Raw genomic sequence first — 25,232 nt, 5'->3', positions numbered from 1 at the left:
GGACTGACCAATCATCTTTGAGGTAGTGAGTTCTTGCCTTGTGCTTAGCAAATTTAGGGTTATTCTTGCTGCCTACACGTCTGCAACGTTGTGCATGTAAAAAAGTAATCAGATAAAAAAAAGTTAAGTGTCAGAAATGTATGTATTGATTTTACTGTCACCTTCACTAGTGAGGTTTTTTTTCACACTGTTGAGTATAGCTAAATTCAGCAGAAACCAGAATTTCAGCCCTCACTGTCATGAGTGTAAAATGTGTTTTGCACAAATTGTGACCACTTGGTCTCTGATAGATAACGTGTATACTAAAATACACGTTGCTCTTTGCAAAAAATAAGTATCACTAGCTGAGATATTCGTATGACCATATCACTAGGCACTATTGATTTAGTAAACTTTATAGTGTTATTTTTAATGATTCAGACAGAAAATTGGGGGCATGTCACTGTGTACTGTAGCCTACAGCAAATAATCTGCCTTCATTGCATAAACATAGCACAAAAAGATATCAACATTCTGCTGTAGGCCTAGTTGGAAGATATAGGCCAACCTACTCATATTTTCCCACAATATGCAATTACACATTTATTAATATGTATTAATGAGCATGCAATCATAACTCATTAGTATTTTGCTGTTTCACACATTCATTGAAAACGTTCATTTGTACAGAAGTGCAAAATGAAAATGGGACACACAAGTGCCAAGTCCAATAGTGACCAACAGAGGGCAGCTAGTTGCCTTCAAATACATTCTGTATTGAAGAATAATATATCTCACCATGGGCATCATTATTGAGGGGGGTTCCTCAAGGCACTGTCAAAACAGTAAAACAAATGTCCCTCTGTGAGACAGTCCAATGGCCAAGCGAGATCGCAGGAAGGCGCTGGACAACAGTCTTTCAGGTGAAGTCATGTGTTATATTTACAGCAATGTGTAGTGGTAGGCAGTCGACTTGATATTTATGAATCCAGAAAAATAATAAAAGCTAAAATATAAAACTGTCTAACAAACACTATTCACAGTTATAACTACAGCTATTGACCATAGGCTAATGCCTCACATTACAACAATCTCATAGGCTAGTAACGGACAGCCAGGTGTCCTAACAATCGGCAGTCTACCCCATTCCTCTAGGCCCGAAGTTCTGAAACAGACTGGCATAAATACCAGTTGCCAACGAACCCTCCTTCTGTGATTGGGTCATACCAACTCACTTCCCAGGCTTCAAAATTATCGTCTCCAAACTGGGTATAAATGGACACCCTCATTCATCTTTTACTGTTATGTTATTACTGTATGTTGCCTCAAGATCTCACGGTTTGACACAGTTTGACTTCAGTGTTCGAAGTTTGTCCAGCGAGGGGATAAACGTCAAGTTAAGTTTAGGCATTAAATCCGAATGGTTAAGGTAAGGGTTAAGGTTCAGGTTTGGGATAGGGTAAAAAAACACACACACAAAAAAACGAGTGCCTAGCACTGGGATTGAGTATGTGACCCTTGGAGCCGGAGCTCATGGCTTACTTGATGGTAATAGCCTACTTGATGGTAACAGCCTACTTGATAGTAAAAGTCTACTTGATGGTAAAAGTCTACTTGATGGTAAAAGCCTACTTGATGGTAATAGCGCTTACCGTTGCCCATAGTGGGTGGTTTTGAAGGCATCTCCCAACATCCTGGGACCTGGATGAATGTCGACTATCGCCTTGGATTTTGAGAGACCTGGCTGGTATTTTGATCATGCATTTCAATTATGCATTTGACATTTGTCCTTATAGCACAATTCTCATAGGAACTTAAAGATGCACTCTCAAACTTTTGTACAGTATAATTTCAGCCAGTAGTTGAAAGTGGTGCTCACGAGCCAAAACTGGTCGCCGATTTTTGTGTGCTACGTCATCCAATTGCGTACTACGCCATGCATTTTTTATGTGCTACGTCATCCAATTGTGTACTACGCCATGCATTTTGTGTGAAATGTTACGAATTTTGCAATTGGTGTGATATGTTATAAATCCAATTCATGTTATGAATTTGTTGTGCTTAAGATCCCTGAGTGCATCTTTCAGGTCATAATTGAAAACACATTATTTAAATTGTGTCTTCTCAAATCAAGAGTAGACCTACACATATGACCCTAAAAAATATTTTAAAAAGTGTGAACTTCCATAGGGTTGAATGGCTTGTGTCCCTGTGTGTCCCTCTGAGTGTAAACAGTGTGTGTGGAGAAAATATTGTCTCAGAAAAAAACGATTTCACTTTTCTTGAAAAAAAAATATGTGAAGGAGCATAATGTTCATTGCCACTAGAGGTCAGTTACCACAGTATTTGCTCTACATGCTTCAACCTTAGCCACATGGTTGTTTGGCAATTTCAATACTTGACATTCTTGTCATTCTTGTCAACCTTGTCTGAGTGAGCCTCTCACACCTCTGTTTGCTGCCCTAGCATTCACGGCCAGAGCGGGAAGAAGCTGTGGCTCTGATTGACACATTAATTTCACCCCTGTGAAAAGAGGGATGGGGCCTACTTGTTTTGTTTGCACTCTAACAATTAAAGCATGTGTTTGGCTATACAATAAGGGACTTGTACAATGAGTGGAAACACAACCTATAGTTGATTTATATTGCATTTATAAGACCTACAGAGGAGAATGGAATAAGTGGATTAGAAGGTCCTGTATGTCTCTATCCTCAGTCTGTGGTGAAGCTCAGCATGTATCTGCTGCTGGTCTTTGTGGCCCCCAGCCTGGCACAGTGACTCTTGCTCCTCAGACTGTAGCCAGGGATCACCCTCTTGGGAGCCCTGTTTTGTAGTTGTCATACGTGACCCTCTGAGACATTCCAACCCCGACCTCTTCACCTGGTGTGGATGATTTACACATCCAGATTGGCCACAACAACCCCAATTCAGATTACACCTCTGATGTTTCCTGTCTTGAGGGGAATATACGACAGTAGGGTTGTCACTTTCCTCCACAACTCACAATATGAGTTTTAGTGGGTGCTTTGACCATAAGATTCATGACAAAAGATCAGTAACGACTGCTAGACTTCCTGAAAGAAGTATAGGTAGGGCTAGCATCAGTATTACTTCTGGTTTCTGTATGCAGACAGAAATACTTTATATTCCCAAATTAACTAGATGTAAACCAATTCTGACAGCTGCCATGTGCTGCCCCTCCCCCCAACATATTTGCGTCAACTTGACAACTTCAAAAAGCACATTTTCCATTTAAATGTCTATGCTATCATAAACCAAGCATGTTCTGTAACACAAACCTTGTCACCTTTTTCTAGATAGATCCAACCCACTTCATTAGGTCTGAACACAGTCTGTGGGCGAGCAGGTCTGAGACTGATACTCTAAGAGGGACACTCTATTCCCATTCATGTGCACGTCTGTGCTGTTTGATCTACCACCTCTCTCTTTCTCAGAATGGGTAGCTGACGGCCATCCACTCAGGACAGCGATGATTTGTAACTATGTAGCACAAATATGGCCATCTGCCTAAGTTTGGTGTCTCTGCTTGGCTTTGCATGAGGACTTGTCCCTCTCCAGCCCCACCCACCATCAACATAACGTAGAAAGGTGGCTTCATCACTGAGATTTTGAACACACACCACATATGTACTTGTACAAAAACCCAGAAGTAAGCAAAATACCTTAATGGTGCCTTCTTTACAGCCTCACCTCGAGCTTGCTCAATTGTGCTTTCTTCATAAAGATCCCAGTAAGGATTGTGTCAGGCTGTAGGGACCTCACCTATAATGACACTTCTGTAACAAGGTCACAAATCACTTTCATTTACACCACAGGGGAAGCATAAATCTGATTTGTTGCTTTCCTTTTTTGCATTTTCACAACTTTTTATGAGATTATAGGACCACTGACAGTCATTGGCTTCAAGTCGGCGCCATCCACATTTCCACATAATCCCAATGATTACTCAAACTCAATTCATTAAAAGTGTCATACATACTATGTTCAAGATATATTAGAAGTGCACTAAATGTACAGTTAAAATGCATCATAAAGTGTGCAGAGAAGAAATGCAATGCAGTCAAGAGACGCATTTCTAAAAGTGCTTGTCTTGTAACGCCCTGCCATGAAGCCTTCAGTTATATAGAAAGAAGGACCCCATACATTGTTGTGTAAAAATCTATGGTGAAAAGGGGTCTCTAAAGGGGTCTCTAAATGAGGTCTCTAAAGGTGTCGCTAGAGGGGGTTCTAAAGGGGGTTCTAAAGGGGTCTCTTAACTCAATCATAAGACGTCATCTGGTGAGGTCAAATAGGGTTCGTTATTGCCCTCGTACTCCTGGCCAGCAGGTCATGCGGTATCCTGTAATAGGATTGTAGTATGTTTGTAGTATGTTCAACGTTGGCAATCTCCTTTGACTTTAATTAAAGGGCACTGAGTGTACGCCACAGTAGATTCCCCAACTGTCTTCTTAGCTAGATGACTCCTCTGAAACATTTAAATGTCTGGGCCCCATTTGAATTAAAAACTGATGGCACAATCCATAAATTCAATTTCTGCTACAGTTGTTATGGCACTTATAAACATTATATAAACTGTTTGTAACAGGATGTAGTGTAGAGGCTATTAATTCAGCATGATTCATTATGTCTCCATTGCCAGTCCTTCAATGAATGCAAGCAAGGCATGGATGTCTTCTTCTGGTTTGCCGATTCCAAACAAGGAACTCCAGATGCTTTTATTGCACGATGTTCTTTACATAAGTGAGTCATGAAGGACATCCCTGAAAGGGACACTCCACTTCCAGTCGAGATGGGGTCTATCCTGTTGGATGCACAGCCCTCTGGATCTGGACCTAAGCACGCCAGTAAATCTTGGCCCATCTGATGGTTTCCCCCATGTCTCTGAAGCTAGCAAAATAAACAAACTGCTGTAGGTCTGCGGAAACGGGAGATCAAGCTGAGGGCAGAGCAGAGAGAGAAAGAGCTCAGACATGCGTGGGGGAGGGAAGAGGAATGCAGAAAGAAATCTCACAGATCATATTTAAGGAACCTGGAGAACAAGCTCTAAGAAGCAATCCTGAAATAAAACTCTAAAGTCAAATGAAATCTGCAAGGGTTTGGAGGTCGCAGAAAATATTATACTACATTTGGGCTTTTTAGTCAATTCTTTGTGTAAAAACGTAAAATTATGGAAAATATACCCCCAACTCAAATATGTTTTGGTTGGTCCAACAGTAGAGTGATTACGTTATAAGTCGGTATCCAGCGTGTGGGAGATAATGTAAGTGGGGTTTGGGGCTATTTTTCACCTGTGCACATTTTCCCTGGCCCCTGTAGTGAATTATTCAGTTTGATAAATGAGCATGTCATCTATGTACATCTGGAAGTGAGTAGCAGGACAGATAGACAGCAGATAATAAATCGACAATGAAGGGAGCACCGAGACAACCAGTGAACCGTAACAGACCGTCCTGAGCCTTTAAAACGTAACAGGATTAACCAAGTCCATCGTCATGCCATTACTTACAGAGCTCCGGTAAGATGGCAATGGTGAAGGACAATGAACATGGATAATTGTTTGGAACAAACGTGCTGTGTGCTTGTTAATTCCCATCTTGGTTTGAAGCACAGTGCAAATCGTCTGATGGTGGATTTTCAGGAGGACTACTTTGTACTCGACAGAAAAGAGCCATAACCACTACTACAATATACTGTAGTAGTGTTTTGTAGTAGTGACCCAAAACAGTCACTGCCGCAAACCTGTGGAAGGTTTGTTTAGCTCCATATGGCTCTAGCTTGCTCTAATTACTACAGGATCAAAGGAGAGAAGAAGCTCTTGATCCTCATAAATGGATTCAAACAACATTTGCACAGACAGCAATACGACCATCCCCGGACATCATCACACCATCAGCTGGTGGCCTGCACTTTAATGAAGATGAATATTACTACTCCTCCTGTGTTTGGATATTTTTGGGAGGAATTTTTATTCAAGTTTTATTCAAATGAGGTTGATGAGTCCTCCATCTTTATATCAGAGGCGTCTGCTAAATGACTAAAATGTCAAATGTAAAAAATGTAATGTCATGCAGAAATAGACCAAGCCTTTCCTGGCTGGGTGTTGAGAGTTTCCTGTTTCTGCTCTCACTGGTCCCTGACCGTTACCACATTGGACTGGGGTTGAACTTCGGGAAAAGCTCATCACAGTTCTAAACAATCGAGAACCAAATGTTAGGGCTTCATATTCCTGAGAAGGAGAAAGTGGTGATTATAATGTAAAATGCATCTTCCTTTATATGAGTTGTGGTATTGCAGAGGAAAGCGGATGATTCTGTATATCCTGTTGCCTGCGAGTAACCTCTGAGCATCCTTAGTGATGCTGTGGCTTTGTGTCCTAAACTCTACCATACAAAAACACAATACAGTTCCTCATTCTATATTTAGATTTTAGTCATTTAGCAGAAACTCTTATCCAGAGCGACTTACAGTTAGTGAGTGCATACATTATTTTTTCATACTGGCCCCCCATGGGAATCGAACCCACAACCCTGGCGTTGCAAACGCCATGCTCTACCAACTGAGCTACATCCCTGCAGGCCATTCCCTCCCCTACCCTGGACGACACTGGGCCAATTGTGCGCCGCCCCATGGGTCTCCCGGTCACGGCCGGCTACGACAGAGCCTGGATTCGAGCTAGCGATGCAGTGCCTTAGACCACTGCGCCACTCTGGAGGCATATTCTCATCAGCAGTGCTTCTTAGTTGGTACTACCCAATGTGTGGCTATGTATGTGTCCTTACTATTTGAACAATGTGTATTGCAATAGTACTTCAATAGGACTTTCATACCGTATTCAAAGAGCAGGCCTGGGGCCAAATCTGGCGAACACTGTAGGCCTATTTCCTGTTGTGACCTTTCACATACCTTGATGCCATGAAAGGTAGTGTACTGTATAGTGTACCATCACTCCTTGAACCAATATGAGTGCTAACTGTAAGTCGCTCTGGATAAGAGCGTCTGCTAAATGACTAAAATGTAAATGTAATGAGTGCTTCATTGCAGTCAAGCACTTAGGGAGTGAACGTTATATACGGGTTACATGGAGAAAATCGAACCTCTCTGAAATGAAAATGGATGGCTCTCCCTTCAGCAAAATATATTTAACCTAAACTCTCCCTGAATGCTTGAAAAAAAAAAAAGACCCCTCCCCTATAGCCAAAATAATAATTCAAACAAAGTGAATAGCAGAGGACATGTCTAACGTTTACCCTCACTTCTTGGACAGACCAGAGCCTTACATATGCAGTTTTAGAAACCGTTCTTCATCCTGTATGCATTATATGGCAACGCGAGAACGTCTGATAGTGCACAGGGCTGAGGGCCAGAAGGTTAAGGGTTCACAGACCACCATGGACACGAGCAGTGGTGGAAAGATCTCCTTTATAGTAAAAGCATTGCATGAATCTATAATCTTATTTGCACGTCCGAGAAAAATGTACCTTTTATAAACATTTCATGCAATTCTACATCATTTTACATATTAGCGGAATTTTTTTAAAACCGAAATTACAGGCTAAGAATGGACAGAGAGATGAACTTATGTGTTCATCTTACCACATTTCTCCAATGTCAAATCAATGTGTCTTGTTTGCAACGAATTTGTCCCTGTTTGCAAATCTGAACATTGTACTTTCAAAAGTTAGGCCTACCTTTCCACCCCAGACAGAGTAGGCCTACAGATGCAGAAAAAGGTAAGCCTTAACTGCTGGCTACTAATCTACCATGGCTTAACCCAACGAGAGAAGGTCACGAATGTTTCCCTAAAAGCTGTCTAGGTTTAAACATCTTCTAATGTACAGAAAGTGAATAGCTTAATCAATTAATGGTAACAGAATTAGATTACTTCCCAAGCAAAGTCAGACTATGAATGTCAAAGAAACAAAACAATGATATCCCCATACGCAGCGGAGTCACGTCTTTCCGGGGTATTTTACAGCTTGTTTCTAGCATAAAGCATCGCGGGCCAAAGCGCTGTTATAGATCACTTTATAATCAGATCGTTTTATTTTCCTTAATATCTTAAGTTAACAAGAGGTAGGCCTGTGCTTTTTGCCATTTTCTTTAATAAAAGGTAGGCCTATGGCATACCCTCTCATACCCCCTCAATCCGAGTCTTGTATTTTTATTCTTTTATTTTTTTGAGTGCATGGTGGGTGGAGGAATTTATGACAAAATCTATGGATATAGCAGCCTATAGCCTAATTTTGCCTACCTCTTATTTCTTAAATAGGAAAAAAAATAGGCTCCAACACAAAGCCCTGTTATTGTTAGTAAAGTCTAATTAAAATGAAGACGTTTAAATTAATTATGTCTACTCGAATTTGCCTACTTTCAGCACCACGAGCTGTCCATTTCCGACTGAAAGTGCCGCGGATGCTGCTTCAGGTTTCAGCACCACAATGTAAATTACTCGAATCTGGCTTATTGTGAGGTCAATAACTCTGATAACTCTGATAAATACATCAAGGGCAAGAAACATATCGTTTTTAATAAATTCATAGTAGTAGCAAGCTATCAAAGTTTACCTCCGGTCCTCCTTCTCATCTTCACGCTCTCCTTCTCAAACTGAACAGAACATAGGCTATAGGTCAGTCGGTGCGCAAGATAGTACCGTTTTTGGACTAGGCCTAATCAACAACAAAAAATCGGAAGGAACCTTTGACTCTCCTCCGGAACTGCCACCGTAGCCCTACACAGCACAGCCATTGGTTACAAGAGCCCAGCAGGCCAGTGCTCAAGGGTCCAATATTCAACAGTCCAATATTCTAGAACATTGTAGTGTGTAATGCAGCCTAGTTTTATTTACACCATCCCAGCAGCCATCTTAGAAATATTTACTTTGCTCTGTGCTTCTCCTAGCATGCACTTCGTAGTTTATAGGCGACCACCGGCGAATCAGAGATGAGGGGCAGCATCGGGCACACATCGATATATAGCCTAATAAGCAACTCATTCTAAAATAAATGACATGACCCTCCTCTGGACTAGATTTAAAAAATATTATACAACGGGTGGATCTAATCCTGGATGCTGATTGGTTAAACCGCATTCCAGCCGGTATCTATTCCACAAGTTACCACTGGCTAAAACTGAAAGTTGAAATGCCTATTTACTCTGTTCCATCTCACTGTGCAATCCACTGTCTCATTAGCCCAGCAATTTATAAACTTGATCTCCACTATAAAAAGCACCTCGACTTTATCTCACATTTCGTTTAGACTAGCATTTGGTTTACAACAGCGGAGATTTGTGTAAACCTTGCAGTCTGTCTCTCCGACATTTGCAACATTGTTTCAGTATTGAAATTCGATCTCCAGCTGTCCCATAGTAATGAAGTGTTGGGAGTCCGGATGAGACAGACAGGCAGACTGCTTTTCTCAGCCAGTCGAAATCATGAATCAGATGGCATAATTTGTATGGATATATACAAAGAATGGTCAATAGAAAACTGGTAAAAAGAAACGAAATGCAGATAGTTTGCAGTCTTTTCAGCCTCAGTTTGAAGTGATTGTGTTAGCTGTGTTGTTAGCTAGCTCCTCTGAACAACAGTGTCCTAATGAGAGAGCACATTTTCTATGCCAGGCGAAATCGCGCCTCATTAGCTCATTGTTATGGATGTATCCAAATAAATGTCTCTAGAAAACAGCTCAAACAAACGCAAATGCAGCTACTTTGCTGTTATGCTGGCTGCACTGTTTGACGTGACTGTAAATTTGCCGTAGTTGGCTGGCTAGCTAGCAAGCAAGGGATAAGAAAGTTGCCAGCCAGTATGGCCATGGAACATTTAGAAGACAACTGGGTCGCATCATGATCTCTGGCAACCGAACCGATAGAACGAACGACCAGCCGGCTTGGGTAGCAACCTTAGATTTGTGTCGGGACTATATCTCGTGGAAGGATGAAATAGTATGAATAAATTCATCAAAATATATTTTTTGTATGAAAGTATGTCAATCATTTTTTGAATATGTTGGTAATCTGTTGTATAAAAGTGATAATGCCCTCGAAGCCAGTGTTTGGAGGATATATTGGCACGGTTTGCCGGCCCTTGACTTCCTCTAGGGCCTAACAACACCCATGCCAATATATCCATCAAACACTGGCTTCTCTGGCATTATCACTTAATTATACAATGGGTGGGTCTAATCCTGAATGCTGATTGGTTAAAACCGCATTCCAGCCGGTGTCTATTCTACAAGTTACCACTGGTTAAATCTATTTACTCTGTTCCATCTGACTGCACAACCCACTGTCTCATCAGCCCAGCCAGGCAATTTATAAACTTGTTCTCCACTATAAAAAGTATTTAGACATTATCTCACATTTCTTATAGACTAATATTTAGTTTTTCATCAGCGGAGAATTGTATAAACATTGCTGTCTGTCTCTCCTACATCTGCAACATTGTTTCAATATTCAAATTTGACCTCCAGCTGTCCCATAGTAATGAACATGTCGGGACAGACAGGCAGTGTTTCTCAGCCAGTCGAAATCATGAATCAGCTGGCATCATTTTTAGGATATATGCAAAGAAATTTAAACTGAAAAAATATTAAACTAAGTGCAGGTAGTTTGCAGTCTAGATTTGTGTCGGGACTATATCTTGTGGAAGGATTAGATAGTATGAATAAATTAATCAAATAACGTTTTTTATGAAAATATGTCTATCTTTATTTGAATATGTAGGTAACCCTTTGTATAAAAGTGATAATGCCCTCGAAGCCAGTGTTTGGAGGATATATTGGCAAGGTTTGCCAGCTGGAGATGAACACCTGTTTCACTATGTCCTCCAAACACCGGCTTCTCTGGAATTATCACTTAACTAAACCCTCCCCTTGACTGAAATTGAAAAAGCATGACCCTCCCCCATTTTCCTCTAAGTAACCATTCTGTAAATGTCGATCCTTCCCTTATTGGTGCAAAGGTGAGTGTCTGTCCAACATCTGAGACTGATGTCTGGAGAGTAGGCCTATGGAATTCCAATTCATCATTGACTAAAACTTCCTTATTGTATCTTCAACTACAAATTGTATTATCAAAATTCATAAAACTGTTGTCTTTAAACTATTCTGAATGAGGTTTCATGCATAGCCAACTGGTCAGCATTTGCGGTGACCAATTTAGCTCCAGTCAGAATGTACACACACCAGAGAGAGCCCATTATCCTAAGCAGGTCCAACTCCCACGCAGAAACGCAGTTCGCTTGCGCGGAGGCTGGCTGACATTGGGACATTCCACTGTTTCGCTGTTTGGTTCCAGGGTGAGGTCTCCCGCCCCAACGAGAGAATTGACTTTGGGAAAAACGGAAAAGACGGAAATACTGAAGTAACCTTCAGTTCTTGCGCGACTAGTTCATATTTCTATATTCATGGGAAAAGCGTGGCAACAACAGATGTACACCCAGTACTCCTATTACTACCCCCAATACCTGCAAGCGAAGGTAAAGTAAAACAGTGTTCTATGTACTTGAAAAGTGGCTACATTGTAAAATGATCAATGCGCGGTTAGATTCGACAATGAAAAGAAAATCTGCCCCGATTGTGGAACTGGATTTTGGCTGTAAGATTTCTTGTTCGTTAGGGTTATGTTTATGTAATTTGAAACGCATATTTAGCCTTTTCAGGAAAATATATTGAGATTATTTTATGACTTGAAGCACCATGGAATGCTGTAGGCTATTTAGTGCATCTCAACACCTGTCAAACTCTTCTGACATACAGATTTGTTGTTACTATTTGTTACTATTGACTTGGATCATTTGGATTTACATTGGGCAGATTGTGGCTCTCCAGGGTTAGCTAATAGAAAGGACACTCAATTTATAGGATTACTGTTATTCCCAAATCCCTTAAACACTGCCATGTATAATTAAAGGCCCAGTGCAGTCAAAAAACGTGATTTTCCTGTGTTTTATATATATTTCCACACTACGAGGTTGGAATAATACTGTGAAACTGTGAAAATTATGATAATGCCCTTTTAGTGTAAGAGCCTGTTTTTGTGAGAGGGTTTTGGCCTGCCTGGTGACATCACCAGGCAGTAAATTAGTTAATAGACCAATAAGAAAGAGACTTCCAAACCTCATTGCCAATAACACCTAGTTTTCAGTTTTCCCCTCCCCACTCAGATCACTCCAAGACAGTCCTAGCAAAATCCTTGCTTAAGAAATTGCTCTTTGCTAAGAAGCTATTTTGGTTTCTTTTTGACCATTTTAAGGTACTTAATTGTTACTCAGAAATGATTTGATATTGAGATAAAAACAGCTGCATTGGACCTTTAAGTATTAGATGAAGATAACATCTCCTAACCCAATTTATTCAACTATTATTAATTGTTTATGTAGTATTTGATATTCTATTTCGTATTGATTCATGATCATAAGAGCGCAAGTCAGGTTTCATAGAATTCTTTAGAGCATCATTAATAAATTATGTGTTGAAAATCAGAGGGCGTATGGGGTCAACTGACAGTCCTTAGTTGACTTACAGGCATCTGCTATGATCATCAAGAGGCTCCTATACATGTTTATTCAGCTTGGCTGGATTAAATGACAGGCTACTTAGTATGCAACCGTAAAATGCGGATATGTTTTCAAACAGGGATAGACATCTGAGTGTGTCGATCCAATGAAAAGGACATTAAACAGGATTTTTGAATGACATTGTGTTAGCAACACAGGCTATTATAGCTGTGTTATGAATGCATGGGCTGTTTATTTATCATTTGGAAATCATTTGAAGAGAAAGTATTAGCTTATTTGCAAAAGTTAGTCAAAATATCACCTGCATTCATAGCTGTTGCATCTATGCTCATTTAGTCATAAAATGCTGCCTTTACTCATCTTGTTTTTTCCTTCTAATCCCACTCTTCCATTGACTAAAGAGTCATTCTTTGAATTTGATTCAAGAATAGGGCCATTCATTTGATTTCCGCATGGAAAGGGATGTGGCCCCATTCACTTTGTTTTATGACACACCAGATATGTGTAGGGTGGCCTTAATAGAGAAGTGGCTTGTCCGCTTCAAACAGGGCCCTGCTTTGTGGATAACTGACATGGTGGTTTACATTATCACTGTCCTGCTGTGTCCTGCTGGCCTCTCTGCTGGGATCCAAATTAATTTATTATTATCTTATTGCGGGGGCCTGGCACAGATTTCTCTCCATGGCTGTAAACATGCCGTCTATTTAGGTGTATATCTGATGTTTGAAGCGTTTAACATTTATTGATATCGTATGGTCTTTTTTTGTGATATTGATTTTGTATAGAAGAGCTGTATCACATTCAGTCAGTGCATAAATATTGCATTATTCATTGTTTGGGTTCTTGTTTTTGTCAATTTGTATAAAAGATGCTGTCACAGGAATGAAAAGCATTGCCGAAGCACAGAAAATTGGAGCATGTTTTCGAAGCAACTTTCTGTCTCAGCAGGAGGCCAGCTACTGTACTTTGATTGAGGAATAGAAGTGACGCAGAACAGGCTGCTTTTAGATTCATAACCGAGTACTTGAACACTGATGTCAGTGCAAGTGTAATCTATCTATGTGAGTGATCCAGTATTGGAGTGAATAACTAGACTAGGGGGTCACAGATTTGCAGTTGAACAACAGATGGTCCTTACTGCTGAAGAAGAGTTTACATTGAATGAAATAAGCTTTTACAAGTTTAATCATTATTAAAATCCTCACAGCTCCCAGTCCTGCACAGTATTCAACCAATTAAATAAATACAATCTTATTTGTTGTCAACACAAGCCTTTAATCAATGGAAAGTGAGCACATTAACTGCCATCGGACATTACATACAGAGACTGTGAACAATGGCATTATGCTGAGCCTGAAAAAGCCCTATACAATGTTTACAATAAAGTTTGAAGAGTTGCCTGGCAGCGGAATGTATACAATTGAACAGCACAGAGGTGCTGCTCTTTATGTTGGCGCAGGGCTGAAAGAGCACCCATTGTGCTCCTATGATTCTCATTCTTGGCGACTTTTGACATGAGCAAAATGAGGGCCTACCCAGTGCACAATAATACCCACCCTGCTATTAATGCTCTCTCTGCCAAGAGGCTCTTTCATAAAAAGAGAGAATGCATTGAAAAGCCCCTGAGAAGCAATTAATAAGACATGATTACCTTTATGACACGTGGGCCATAAAGGTAATCATGTCTTATTCATTGCTTCTCGTGTAAACAATGTAAATGAGTATGCAGTTAAATAAAGCAACGGCGGCTATAATTTCAATCGTAATGTAGCAGGATATTGCAATTATGTTATTTTTAACTTAACTTAACTTTGCAAAGACAATTATTATGGAGGCAGAGGGTAGTCAGAGTTGAACAAACTCTAATTTTCACTTCTCATCAAGGCCCTTATTATATCTTTTCATGAGAACAGATCTTATTTATGAGGAAAGCCAATAAACATCTCGTATCAGGCTATGTAATTGATAATCAATTTCCCCTTTCTTGAATTATTTATGAAAAATGGAGAATAGGAAAGATTATTGAAAATGGGTGCATTCATGCCAATCATGTATTTTTTTGCAATATGGATATTAAATATTTCTGCTTATAATCAACTGAATATCAGAGAATGGATGTGGGTTAGTTAATGTTCACTATTTGCTTTCACAGTAAAACAATAAATAAAAAAGGTATAATTTGTGGCCACAATAGTATGAAATTAAAATATATATTTTCCCATTTGGAATAAATTGCATGCTCTACATTTAGTCATTGCTAAATTTTGTGCATTAGATGAAACATTCTTAGAATTCTTACAAACATTCTTCAAATATGAACGTGTCCTTCAGTATGACACATAAAAAAACGTGAAAAGTGAGTTTGCAATGTTCTATTATAACCCCTCTCAACTGACCAACAATTAAGCCAAAGCTCTCTCATTGAGCAATGTGCTGTTGACAGCAAAACATCAGTGTTTGATATTCAATCCCTCTGTGCTGTAAGTCAAACATAGATCACTTGCCAGATGAACACATCCCTTTGGTGCTGCCATCACATGACCAGTGAGTGCTGGAGACAGATGGGCAGAGTGCTGTTGGTCATGTGGATCTACAGTACAGCATGTTAACCCTTTCATGTCCTGTCCAAGCTCCTCTCCGTTTATCATTGAAAAACTGTGTGCAGACTTCTGTCAAAACTAAGATTGATTCACATTTTTATTATCAGGAATTTGTGTAGTTTTAGCGCTGTTTTTCAAAAGTAAAAGTTTGTGTTACAAGACTAACATTATCATGAGTGTAGCATCCACTCTAAAAGCTTTTATTGAATTGTCTCTGCAATTTGATACACCTGATGGCCTGCAGTCTCCTTTGAGACTAATCTAATGTAATACGTTGATAATATTTTGTGTGAGATTTTCCTAACTGACTTATCATAATATAATTTTAATTTGATGAATTTGGAAGTATGGAAAGACTTTCCATTCATCTACTCCCAATCTTGGATAATGAGAACTTTAGGTTGAGCTTTCCTACCCCACCCCCATGCCTCAAATACTTGTTGTTTGTCTTCCTGTGTGTGACACACACACACGTTTGTCTTTGTGGCTTACTTGTTTCCACTCTAACGCGCTGGGAGTTGTCGAAAATGATTCTGTCGCTGCATCAGTGGGGCTTTGGCCCCCGAACTCACCCCTTCCATCCAGACAGGAAGGTAAATACACAGAGCTGTTTGTAAAGACTTCCTGGTACTGTTGGGACTCTCTTTCCTCCACTTGAATTGCAGGTTTCTGTGGTATTGCTGGATCTCATTCTGAGTGAGCTAACGGAGAGGAAGGAAATGGATGGAAGAGAGATGTCAGCCTTTCAGGGGAAGTATTGTTGTGTTAAACCTTATAGCTGGTGTTAGTCTCGAGACAAACGGAGGGCAGTCTTATGATTCTATGTGCTGTGAGTGCCTGATTCCTTTTAACTGACGAAGTAGCTGATTTCCTTACCTGCAAAGGGTGTTGCAGTCTTATGTATACCGTTCTCATAAATGTGCATGTATACTGGAATGGTGTGTATAGTTGTCATCTATTAGGCAAGCTGCTAGATTCTGTGTAAGAGCCTTGATGTCTGTAGGGTTTGGTCTGGCATAGAGCCAGAACGAAATTGAAAGGTATACACTGCAGGGGAGGGGCCTGCTTCCTGATCATTTGTTTGTTCTGCCGATTCAGCAGAGACAGCTGTATCATGTCAAAACAAGCCTGCTTAAAATAACTGATTTGTGGCCGTGTGAGATCGGATCTCACCGCAGGCTTTTCTGTGATTGTAGGTTCACTCATAGGTGAGATGTTTGTCATACCTCATGAAAACAGAAAGTGTTGCTTTAAGTCCGTAGAGCAGCAGCTCAAATCTTTATTTTTATTTCACTGTCAGTATCAATTCCTAAAGAAAATTATGAATGAAGCGTAAGGGAAATAAATGCATTCACAAGAAATAACAATTACAGTTGGCTATATGTTTTATGTAATAACTTTAAAGCAGTAGACCAGTGGAGGCTCCTCAGAGGAGGAAGGGGAGGACGGACCATCCTCCTCAGTGAATTTCATAAAAATTAAAATAGTGAAACATTTCAAAAGTTATCCTTTTTAGATATAACTATACAAAATATATTCACGTCACCAAATAATTGATTAAAACACACTGTTTTGCAATGAAGGTCTACAGTAACCTCAACAGCACTTTGTAGGGTAGCACCATGGTGTAGCCGGAGGACAGCTAGCTTCCGTCCTCTTCTGCAGTCTAGGAGCAACAACGGCTCAGCTGCGAAGTGGTAGGCCACAAAAGCTCACAGAATGGGACCGCCGAGTGCTGAAGCACGTAGCGCGTAGAAATCGTCTGTCCTTGGTTGCAACACTCACTACCGAGTTCCATGCTGCCTCTGGAAGCAACGTCAGCACAAGAACTGTTCGTTGGGAGCTTCATGAAATGGGTTTCCATGGCCGAGCAGCCGCACACAATGCCAAGCGTCTGCTGGAGTGGTGTAAAGCTCGACGCCATTGGACTCTGGAGCAGTGGAAAAGCGTTCTCTGGAGTGATGAATTACGCTTTACCATCTGGCAGTCCGATGGACGAATCTGGGTTTGCCGGATGCCAGGAGAACGCTACCTGCCCAATGCATAGTGCCAACTGTAAAGTTTGGTGGAGGAGGAATAATGGTCTGGGGCTGTTTTTCATGGTTCGAGCTAGGCCCCTTAGTTCCATTGAAGGGAAATCTTAACACTACAGCATACAATGACATTCTAGACGATTCTGTGCTTCCAACTTTGTGGCAACAGTTTGGGGAAGGCCCTTTCCTGTTTCAGCATGACAATGCCCCCGTGCACAAAGTTAGGTCCATACAGAAATGGTTTGTTGAGGTCAGTGGGGAAGAACTTGACTGGCCTGCACAGAGCCCTGACCTCAATCCCATCAAACACCTTTGGGATGAATTGGAACGCCAACTGCGAGCCAGGCCTTATCACCCAACATCTGTGCCCGACCTCACTAATGCTCTTGAGGCTGAATGGAAGCAAGTCCCCGCAGCAATGTTCCAACATCTAGTGAAAAGCCTTCCCAGAAGAGTGGAGGCTGTTATAGCAGCAAAGGGGGGACCAACTCCATATTAATGGCCATGATTTTGGAATGAGATGTTTGACGAGCAGGTGTCCACATACTTTTGGTCATGTAGTGTATGAAGGTTTGGCTTGGAAAGGTTTTTTCGCCTGGTCACAGACAGTTGATGTGTTGTGCATTGAAGTCCACAAGCGAAGGGAAAAGGTGAGAGGAGGAGAGCGTATAGATGCAAGAAGGAATATATTGAGCTGTTTGTATGTGGCTATGAAAGTGAACTGTTTGCGTGTGATCAAGGGTGTATCCATTCCGCTGATTTTGTTGAAAACTTTTTTTTTCTTAAACGGAAGCAAACGGAACGAAATGGGGATAAACATACCTGAATTTGTCCAATGGAAACTCTCGTTTGCAACTGTTGGACTAATGATTACACCCTAGGTCAGCTAGATGCAGGCAAGAGTGTGCAAGGCGGTATTGAATGTGTCACTGTCTGTCCATGTGTCACTGTCTGTCACCTCAAATCTTTCTCTCAACCTGTGTGCACCTACAGTTGAAGTCAGAAGTTTACATACACCTTAGCCAAATACATTTAAACTCAGCTTTACACAATTCCTGACATTTAATCCTAGTAAAAATTCCCTGTCTTAGGTCAGTTAGGATCACCACTTTATTTTAGGAATGTGAAATGTCATAATAATAGTAGAGAGAATTATTTATTTCAGCTTTTATTTCTTTCATCACATTCCCAGTGGGTCAGAAGTTTACATACACTCAATTAGTATTTGGTAGCACTGCCTTTAAATTGTTTAATGTTTCGGGTAGCCTTCCATAAGCTTCCCACAATAAGTTGGGTGAATCTTGGCCCATTCCTCTTGACAGAGCTGGTGTAACTGAGTCAGGTTTGTAGGCCTCCTTGCTCGCACACGCTTTTTCAGTTCTGCCCACAAATTTCCTATAGGATTGAGGTCAGGGCTTTGTGATGGCCACTCCAATACCTTGACTTTGTTGTCCTTAAGCCATTTTGCCACAACTTTGGAAGTATGCTTGGGGTCATTGTCCATTTGGAAGAGCCATTTGTGACCAAGCTTTAACTTCCAGACTGATGTCTTGAGATGTTGCTTCAATATATCCACATAATTTTCCTTCCTCATGATGCCATCTATTTTGTGAAGTGCACGAGTCCCTCCTGCAGCAAAGCACCCCCACAGCATGATGCTGCCACCCCCGTGCTTCACGGTTGGGATGGTGTTCTTCGGCTTTCAAGCAACCCCCTTTTTCCTCCAAACATAACGATGATCATTATGGCCAAACAGTTATATTTTTGTTTAATCAGACCAGAGGACATTTCTCCAAAAAGTACGATCTTTGTCACCATGTGCAGTTGCTAACCGTAGTCTGGCTTTTTTATGGCGGTTTTGGAGCAGTGGCTTCTTCCTTGCTGAGCGGCCTTTCAGGTTACATCGATATAGGACTCATTTTACTGTAGATACTTTTGTACCTGTTTCCTCCAGCATCTTCACAAGGTCCTTTGCTGTTGTTCTGGGATTGATTTACACTTTTCGCACCAATGTACGTTCATCTCTCGGAGACAGAACGCGTCTCCTTCCTGAGCGGTATGATGGCTGCGTGGTCCCATGGTGTTTATACTTGCATACTATTGTTTGTACAGATGAACGTGGTACCTTCAGGCATTTGGAAATTGCTCCCAAGGATGAACCAGACTTGTGGAGGTCTACAATTTTTTTCTGAGGGTTTGGCTGATTTCTTTTGATTTTCCCATGATGTCAAGCAAAGAGGCACTGAGTCTGAAGGTAGGCCTTGAAATACATCCACAGGTACACCTCCAATTGACTGAAATGATGTCAAGTAGCCTATCAGAAGCTTCTAAAGCCATGACATCATTTTCTGGAATTTTCCAAGCTGTTTAAAGGTACAGTCTACTTAGTGTATGTAAACTTCTGACCCACTGGAATTGTGATACAGTGAATTATAAGTGAAATAATCTGTCTGTAAACAATTGTTGGAAAAATTACTTGTGTCATGCACAAAGTAGATGTCCTAACCGACTTGCCAAAACAATAGATTGTTAACAAGACATTTGTGGAGGGGTTGAAAAACGAGTTTTAATCACTACAACATAAGTGTATGTAAACTTCCGACTTCAACTGTACGTTGAATTCATAGGCTAGGGTGCAACCTCCTATATAGGGAAAAATGTTGTATCATGTAGTAGCCTAAACCTGTCTATGTTAAACTGGGTGAATGGAATATGAATGACAGTCATCCAATATGCTGTAATAGAAATAAGGCCATGCTCATTAAAAAAAGTATTGTCCTCCCTCATCTTAAACGGCACCGACCGCCAGTGCAGTAGACGTGTTAAAATAAACAGGTTAACATATGTACCCTTGACTCCTATATAAAGGGATAGTTCCACTGACTCCCCACCCTGGTCCCCTTTCACTCAGTGACCTCCACAGAGTGCTGATTCAGGTCTTTCTGTTCCCTTTAACTGTGACCTATTGGCACCTAATGGTGGCCCAAAGGACCTCCCTATATGCTCTATATATATGACTCTATCTGTAGTGTCTTTTAGGAACCCATATGTTAAAATGTTTGCGTATTTCAAAATCAGTATACTAGTATCACTTTGACAACCTAAAAAAATGCAACAAGAAAAAAATAGGAAGGAAAGATTCATTGGAGCTTTTGGTAGATCATCTCTATTGTTCAGGTTTAAAGTGAGCCCATGCTGAAACCAAAAGGAAACAGTTTACTGTGATTGGCTTTTTTTTTTTTTTTGGCTGATTTGGTTTTAGACCAATTTTGACATTGCTCTGTTTGCAGTGGTCAAAAGACCAGATGTTGCATAATCTTATTAGCAGTTGGTTCAAAGCCCCTGACACAAAATGCATGCTGAGAGTGAGCTCTGACACTGTGCCCAGTGGGTAAAGAATTACCACTCAACCCCACCATGGAATTACATTGAGAGTTGCTGATGCAATGATGACCAATAGATTTAGTTAAAGACAGGAAATGCAGCTTGGAGAAAGGAGGATGTATTCTGTAAAGGATGACAACAAGCCAGGTGAATGAAAGAGCATGGTGGAACAAGAAATAGGTCAAAAAGGTGACCACAAAGGCAACGACCACTGAAGGTCAGCATGAATTCACATTCTGACTTCACCACCACTGTTGGTTTTCCAATCAGAGACTGAGACTGGCGGGTGAATGTGTTTTGATTCATAGCCTAGTGCAGCCTCTGAGTGTATGTTTTGCTATAATAAAAACCTGGGTCACCCTATCACTTACAATTTCGGATCTCTGCTGAAGAGTGGCTCGATCTTTACTGTTGCATGCAGTCTCTTTGCACATGTACTCCCCATCCATAGCATCCCTAGACTTTGTAAAAATTACTAGATTAGAACTGTTCAAATTTTAACATTTTCAATTGGTTATATATATTTTCAATTTCATTTTCCCATGTGTATTTTTATATGTGTTTGCTCTTTTTGTCTGCTTTTATCAATCTGAATAATATTTATTTCAAGGAGTTAATTTGTGTTATTATTGTGTTATAAATGTCCTATGGCTTTAACCCTCAATTGCCTTTTTGTTTCAGTGTTGTTTATCTTCATAACAATTAAATCATTTTAGTTGAATGTACTATGGTGTGGCCTGCGCTGCGAACATTCAATTTCATTAAAATGTAAATTGTAATAACATATGGGTCCTGTTCGGTCAAAAATATCGTCCTGCTCCTTTAACTATCTAATGTTCGTACAGTGTGGTCCTTGCTATCCGGGATCCTCGGGACGTCCCTACCCAATTGAAGTTGAAGTTTAAAAATGTTAAGGTAAGGGTTAAGGTTAGGGTTAGGTTATGGTTATGGTAAAGGTTAGGAATTACTTTCAGGTTAGAGTTAGAGTTTAAGGTAGGGACGTCCCATTGAACTCGGGTAGCGAACCTTGTAGGAATGTTTGGTGTACATTCCAGACTAGAGGAAGAGTAGCGAAAGGGGAAAGAAACATTGTAACAATGTCTCTTGTATAGACCTATTATTCAATTATACCATCTATTGGCCAGCTATTGGCATTTACATCTTCCATAGGCTGTATTATAGTATATTATATTCTTGAAAATTGCAGAAGAAATATGATATAGGGTTGTTTTCATGTTATCCAGTTAAGTCATCATCCCTATACCGGATAGAAGAATGGTTTATTCCACCCTGGCAGGGTCTTTTTTGCGGGTTTCCACTAGTTACCACAGCCACAAAGTATGGCTATATCGTAAAAAAAATAAAACATGAAATCAAAAATGCACTATTTGGTTTTAATTTAAGGTTAGGCATAATGTTAGCAGTGTGGTTAAGGTTAGGTTTAAAATCACATTTTAAAAAGAGAAATTGTAGAAACAGGCGGGGTTTATGACTTTATGGCTGTGGTAACTAATGAGGAGCGTTCTGCGGGGGGACTCAATACAAATCAATGAACTCAAGACACGGGGTTGGATACTCGAAGTTCGGACTAATTCGCGCATACGTTGACATCGCTGTATTTTATGGTAGTATATGATACTGTATGTCAAATACAGTATACTATATAGGCCTACAGTAGCCTATAGTAGGCCTAGTAGTCTTTGCTTTAGTATAGTAAACAGACGATTTTTTACAAACACATCTATGTAGCTAGTCAAATTTACAACTTCACCTAAACAGCCATTGGATACAAGTAGTTCGACATAAATTAGTTAACAATCTATCTTGGGTCTTTGGAAACCGATTATGATTTTTGCGAATTCTTGCAACCCATTGAGGACTCCGTATCGTAAGCAGGTAAATAGCCTATTTGATTATTCAAAATGTATGAATAGGCATTCATCCTCATCATCAAGCTGACTCATTGAAGTCGCAAAACAGGTATTTTTTGATCAACCTATGGTGACAAATAGGCTAATCCCAGAGAGAATTGAGGAACAGAAAGTTTAGTTTTAATTTGTCAACAGAATTTCACTAGGCATTTTAAAAGTATTTATATTCATATAGTATTAGTGGGTTACTCTGAAACTGCTGTATTGTCGTTGTATTCTTTCGGTAAACTAGTAGGCTATTGCTACTGTTTTTAATTCAATGATTTTGTAAGAATATCCATGGTTGGTCCTGATGTCAGTGTATTTAGCCCTTTAACAGTGCATTCAATCTAGCTACTCATCAACCTTTTCTTTGACCTGGATTTTAATCAACAATTCATTTAGTTTATGGTTTATATATTATAGTTTATGCTATCAAATTCAATTAATTTTATATGTCGTGATAGAGAAGTGAAGGCATTCTCAAGAGACTCTGAAATCCCCCTTTACCTTTAAACTTTGGAGATTCAGGAGCTTGTCCTCACTACTGTGTGTTCCAATGTAGAACTAGTTCAGTAGAAGTGCCTTACCAATGTTGATATTTGGCACTTTATATTTACATTTTAGCCATTTAGCAGACACTCTTATCCAGAGGGACTTACAGGAGCAATTGGGGTTAAGTGCCTTGCTCAAGGGCACATTGACAGATTTTTCACCTAGTCGGCTCGGGGATTTGAACCAGCGACCTTTCTGTTACTGGCACAATACTCTTAACCGCTAGGCTGTAAAGATTCTATAGAAACCATCCTATATCCCATATTTTTCAAAACCTATAACAATGTAATAAACCACCCAGATAACATTGAGGTCATGGAGAAATGTATTGGAATGACCTTGTGATAATTTAATGATAGCATGGAAAATATGATGTGCCTCTGTAGTTTGCTGTTTCACATGTAAAATGTATGCAAAGTGAAAAAAATAACATTTTTGACATAATGAAACTGTTGATGGTGTTGAAGACTTATTAATATTCAGGATTATTCAAGACTGCTGTCATAATAAGAAGCTAGTTTTAGCTGAGGGCTTGGATAGTGCTGTGAGGGCGAGGCCTGTGTTACTGGAAGCCCAGTGTATTTCCAGCTCGGATATGACGGGCTGTGCTGGTCTGGAGCACGCTGATAAGACACTGGGCTCTCCCCATCACACTCCCTCATGGTGCTCAATAGGCACGCAGATGAATGAAAACAAACAGGCTTTCAGTCCTGCAGAAAAGGGAGTTTCTCTCCTTGAGTGTGTGGATTTAGCGCGGGACTGAAAACCAAGGGCACTGCTGGCATTCTCCTCAAAGATTGTCTTTCTTCACATATAGCTTGAGCTGGTGGCACACTTCCTAGTTGGGAGCCTGATGATGATATCAGATGATTATTTTATGAGCTACAGTTTAACATACATTAAATGTTCTCTCTCTCTTCACTATTACATGGAACAGAATGAAAGTAATGTATAGAAAGTTAAAACAAACCCTTGAATACATTGGATTGCTATAAATTACTACATGATAATTATGTGTTAGAAATTTTCATAAAGCACAAATATCCAACAACATCATCTTTGACTATTATGAGAAACATCAACATGGCTCTCAACCTACACCCAATGCTCTCAATGTTAAAGCTTTTCAGTACCACATGCCCTCTCTACCAGATGCATCTGTTATGAGTTCAAAAGGTGGCTGTGATTGAAGGACCTTCACAGTTTACAGAAAACACATGAAAGAGTTGACTGTTTTGTAAAGCGAAGTGACCTGTCTGGACGTGACACTCTTTGACAGAAAGCCTGGAGATTACATGTGATCCTTCCTCTTGCATGCTTCCTGAATACATGGTATGTTTGGGACATGTTTCAAAAATCCATACAATAATTCTCAATCAGGTTCTACTGTCAGTGTCAATTATGAGAACGGATGTCAGCTTTGACCTTTTATCTCCTTTTTCTCATGTCTTTTAGGCTAGGACTGTCTATTTAGTTATGATGCCAACTCAATAGGAGATTGCTCAATGTCACCTTCGTGTCCAGACTTTCAATGTCATCTTTTTTTAATGCATTAGTATTGTAACATTGTTGTCCACAAAATGAGACGTGTTGCTGAATGAATAATCACATGGATGCAACAATATCCTAAGTGTTAGAATTTGTGATATCCATTGGTAATGAAATGCTGTGAACGGAAAAATGTGATGTGAAATGGAAATTGCTGTTCCTTATAGATCCCACCATGAGATTTATGCCTGAAACCCAAACATCCAGAGAGTGCAGGATAAACATGGATTACTGGAGTGTTGGGTTTCACCATGAGAGAGCCACAGTGGGGGAAAAAAGTATTTAGTCAGCCACCAATTGTGCAAGTTCTCCCACTTAAAAAGATGAGAGAGGCCTGTAATTTTCATCATAGGTACACGTCAACTATGACAGACAAAATGAGAAATTCTTTTCCAGAAGATCACATTGTAGGATTTTTTATGAATTGATTTGCAAATGATGGTGGAAAATAAGTATTTGGTCAATAACAAAAGTTTCTCAATACTTTGTTATATACCCTTTGTTGGCAATGACACAGGTCAAACGTTTTCTGTAAGTCTTCACAAGGTTTTCACACACTGTTGCTGGTATTTTGGCCCATTCCTCCATGCAGATCTCCTCTAGAGCAGTGATGTTTTGGGGCTGTTGCTGGGCAACACGGACTTTCAACTCCCTCCAAAGATTTTCTATGGGGTTGAGATCT

General features: G+C 40.1%; 1 protein-coding gene across 9 annotated transcripts in view; it reads left to right on the top strand.

Moving 5' to 3' along the window:
• The first annotated feature begins 11,290 nt into the window (after positions 1–11,290).
• LOC311130048 (RNA-binding motif, single-stranded-interacting protein 1-like) overlaps positions 11,291–25,232 on the top strand; it is a 55,765-nt gene continuing 41,823 nt past the window's right edge. For 2 of the 9 annotated variants that reach the window (XM_084162672.1, XM_084162678.1), the window contains exon 1: positions 11,325–11,479. In XM_084162672.1, the coding sequence (XP_084018798.1) occupies positions 11,408–11,479 (72 nt within the window). In that variant the 5' untranslated portion in view covers positions 11,325–11,407. Of the gene's footprint in view, positions 11,480–15,565; positions 15,714–22,048; positions 22,434–25,232 lie in introns of those variants that run through there. The other 7 variants (XM_084162677.1, XM_084162676.1, XM_084162679.1 and 4 more) reach the window with 6 other exon arrangements.

Source organism: Coregonus lavaretus, assembly GCF_964263955.1.
Source record: "Coregonus lavaretus genome assembly, chromosome: 5".
Lineage (NCBI taxonomy): Eukaryota > Metazoa > Chordata > Actinopteri > Salmoniformes > Salmonidae > Coregonus > Coregonus lavaretus.
This window is presented reverse-complemented; position numbering and strand designations above follow the sequence as displayed.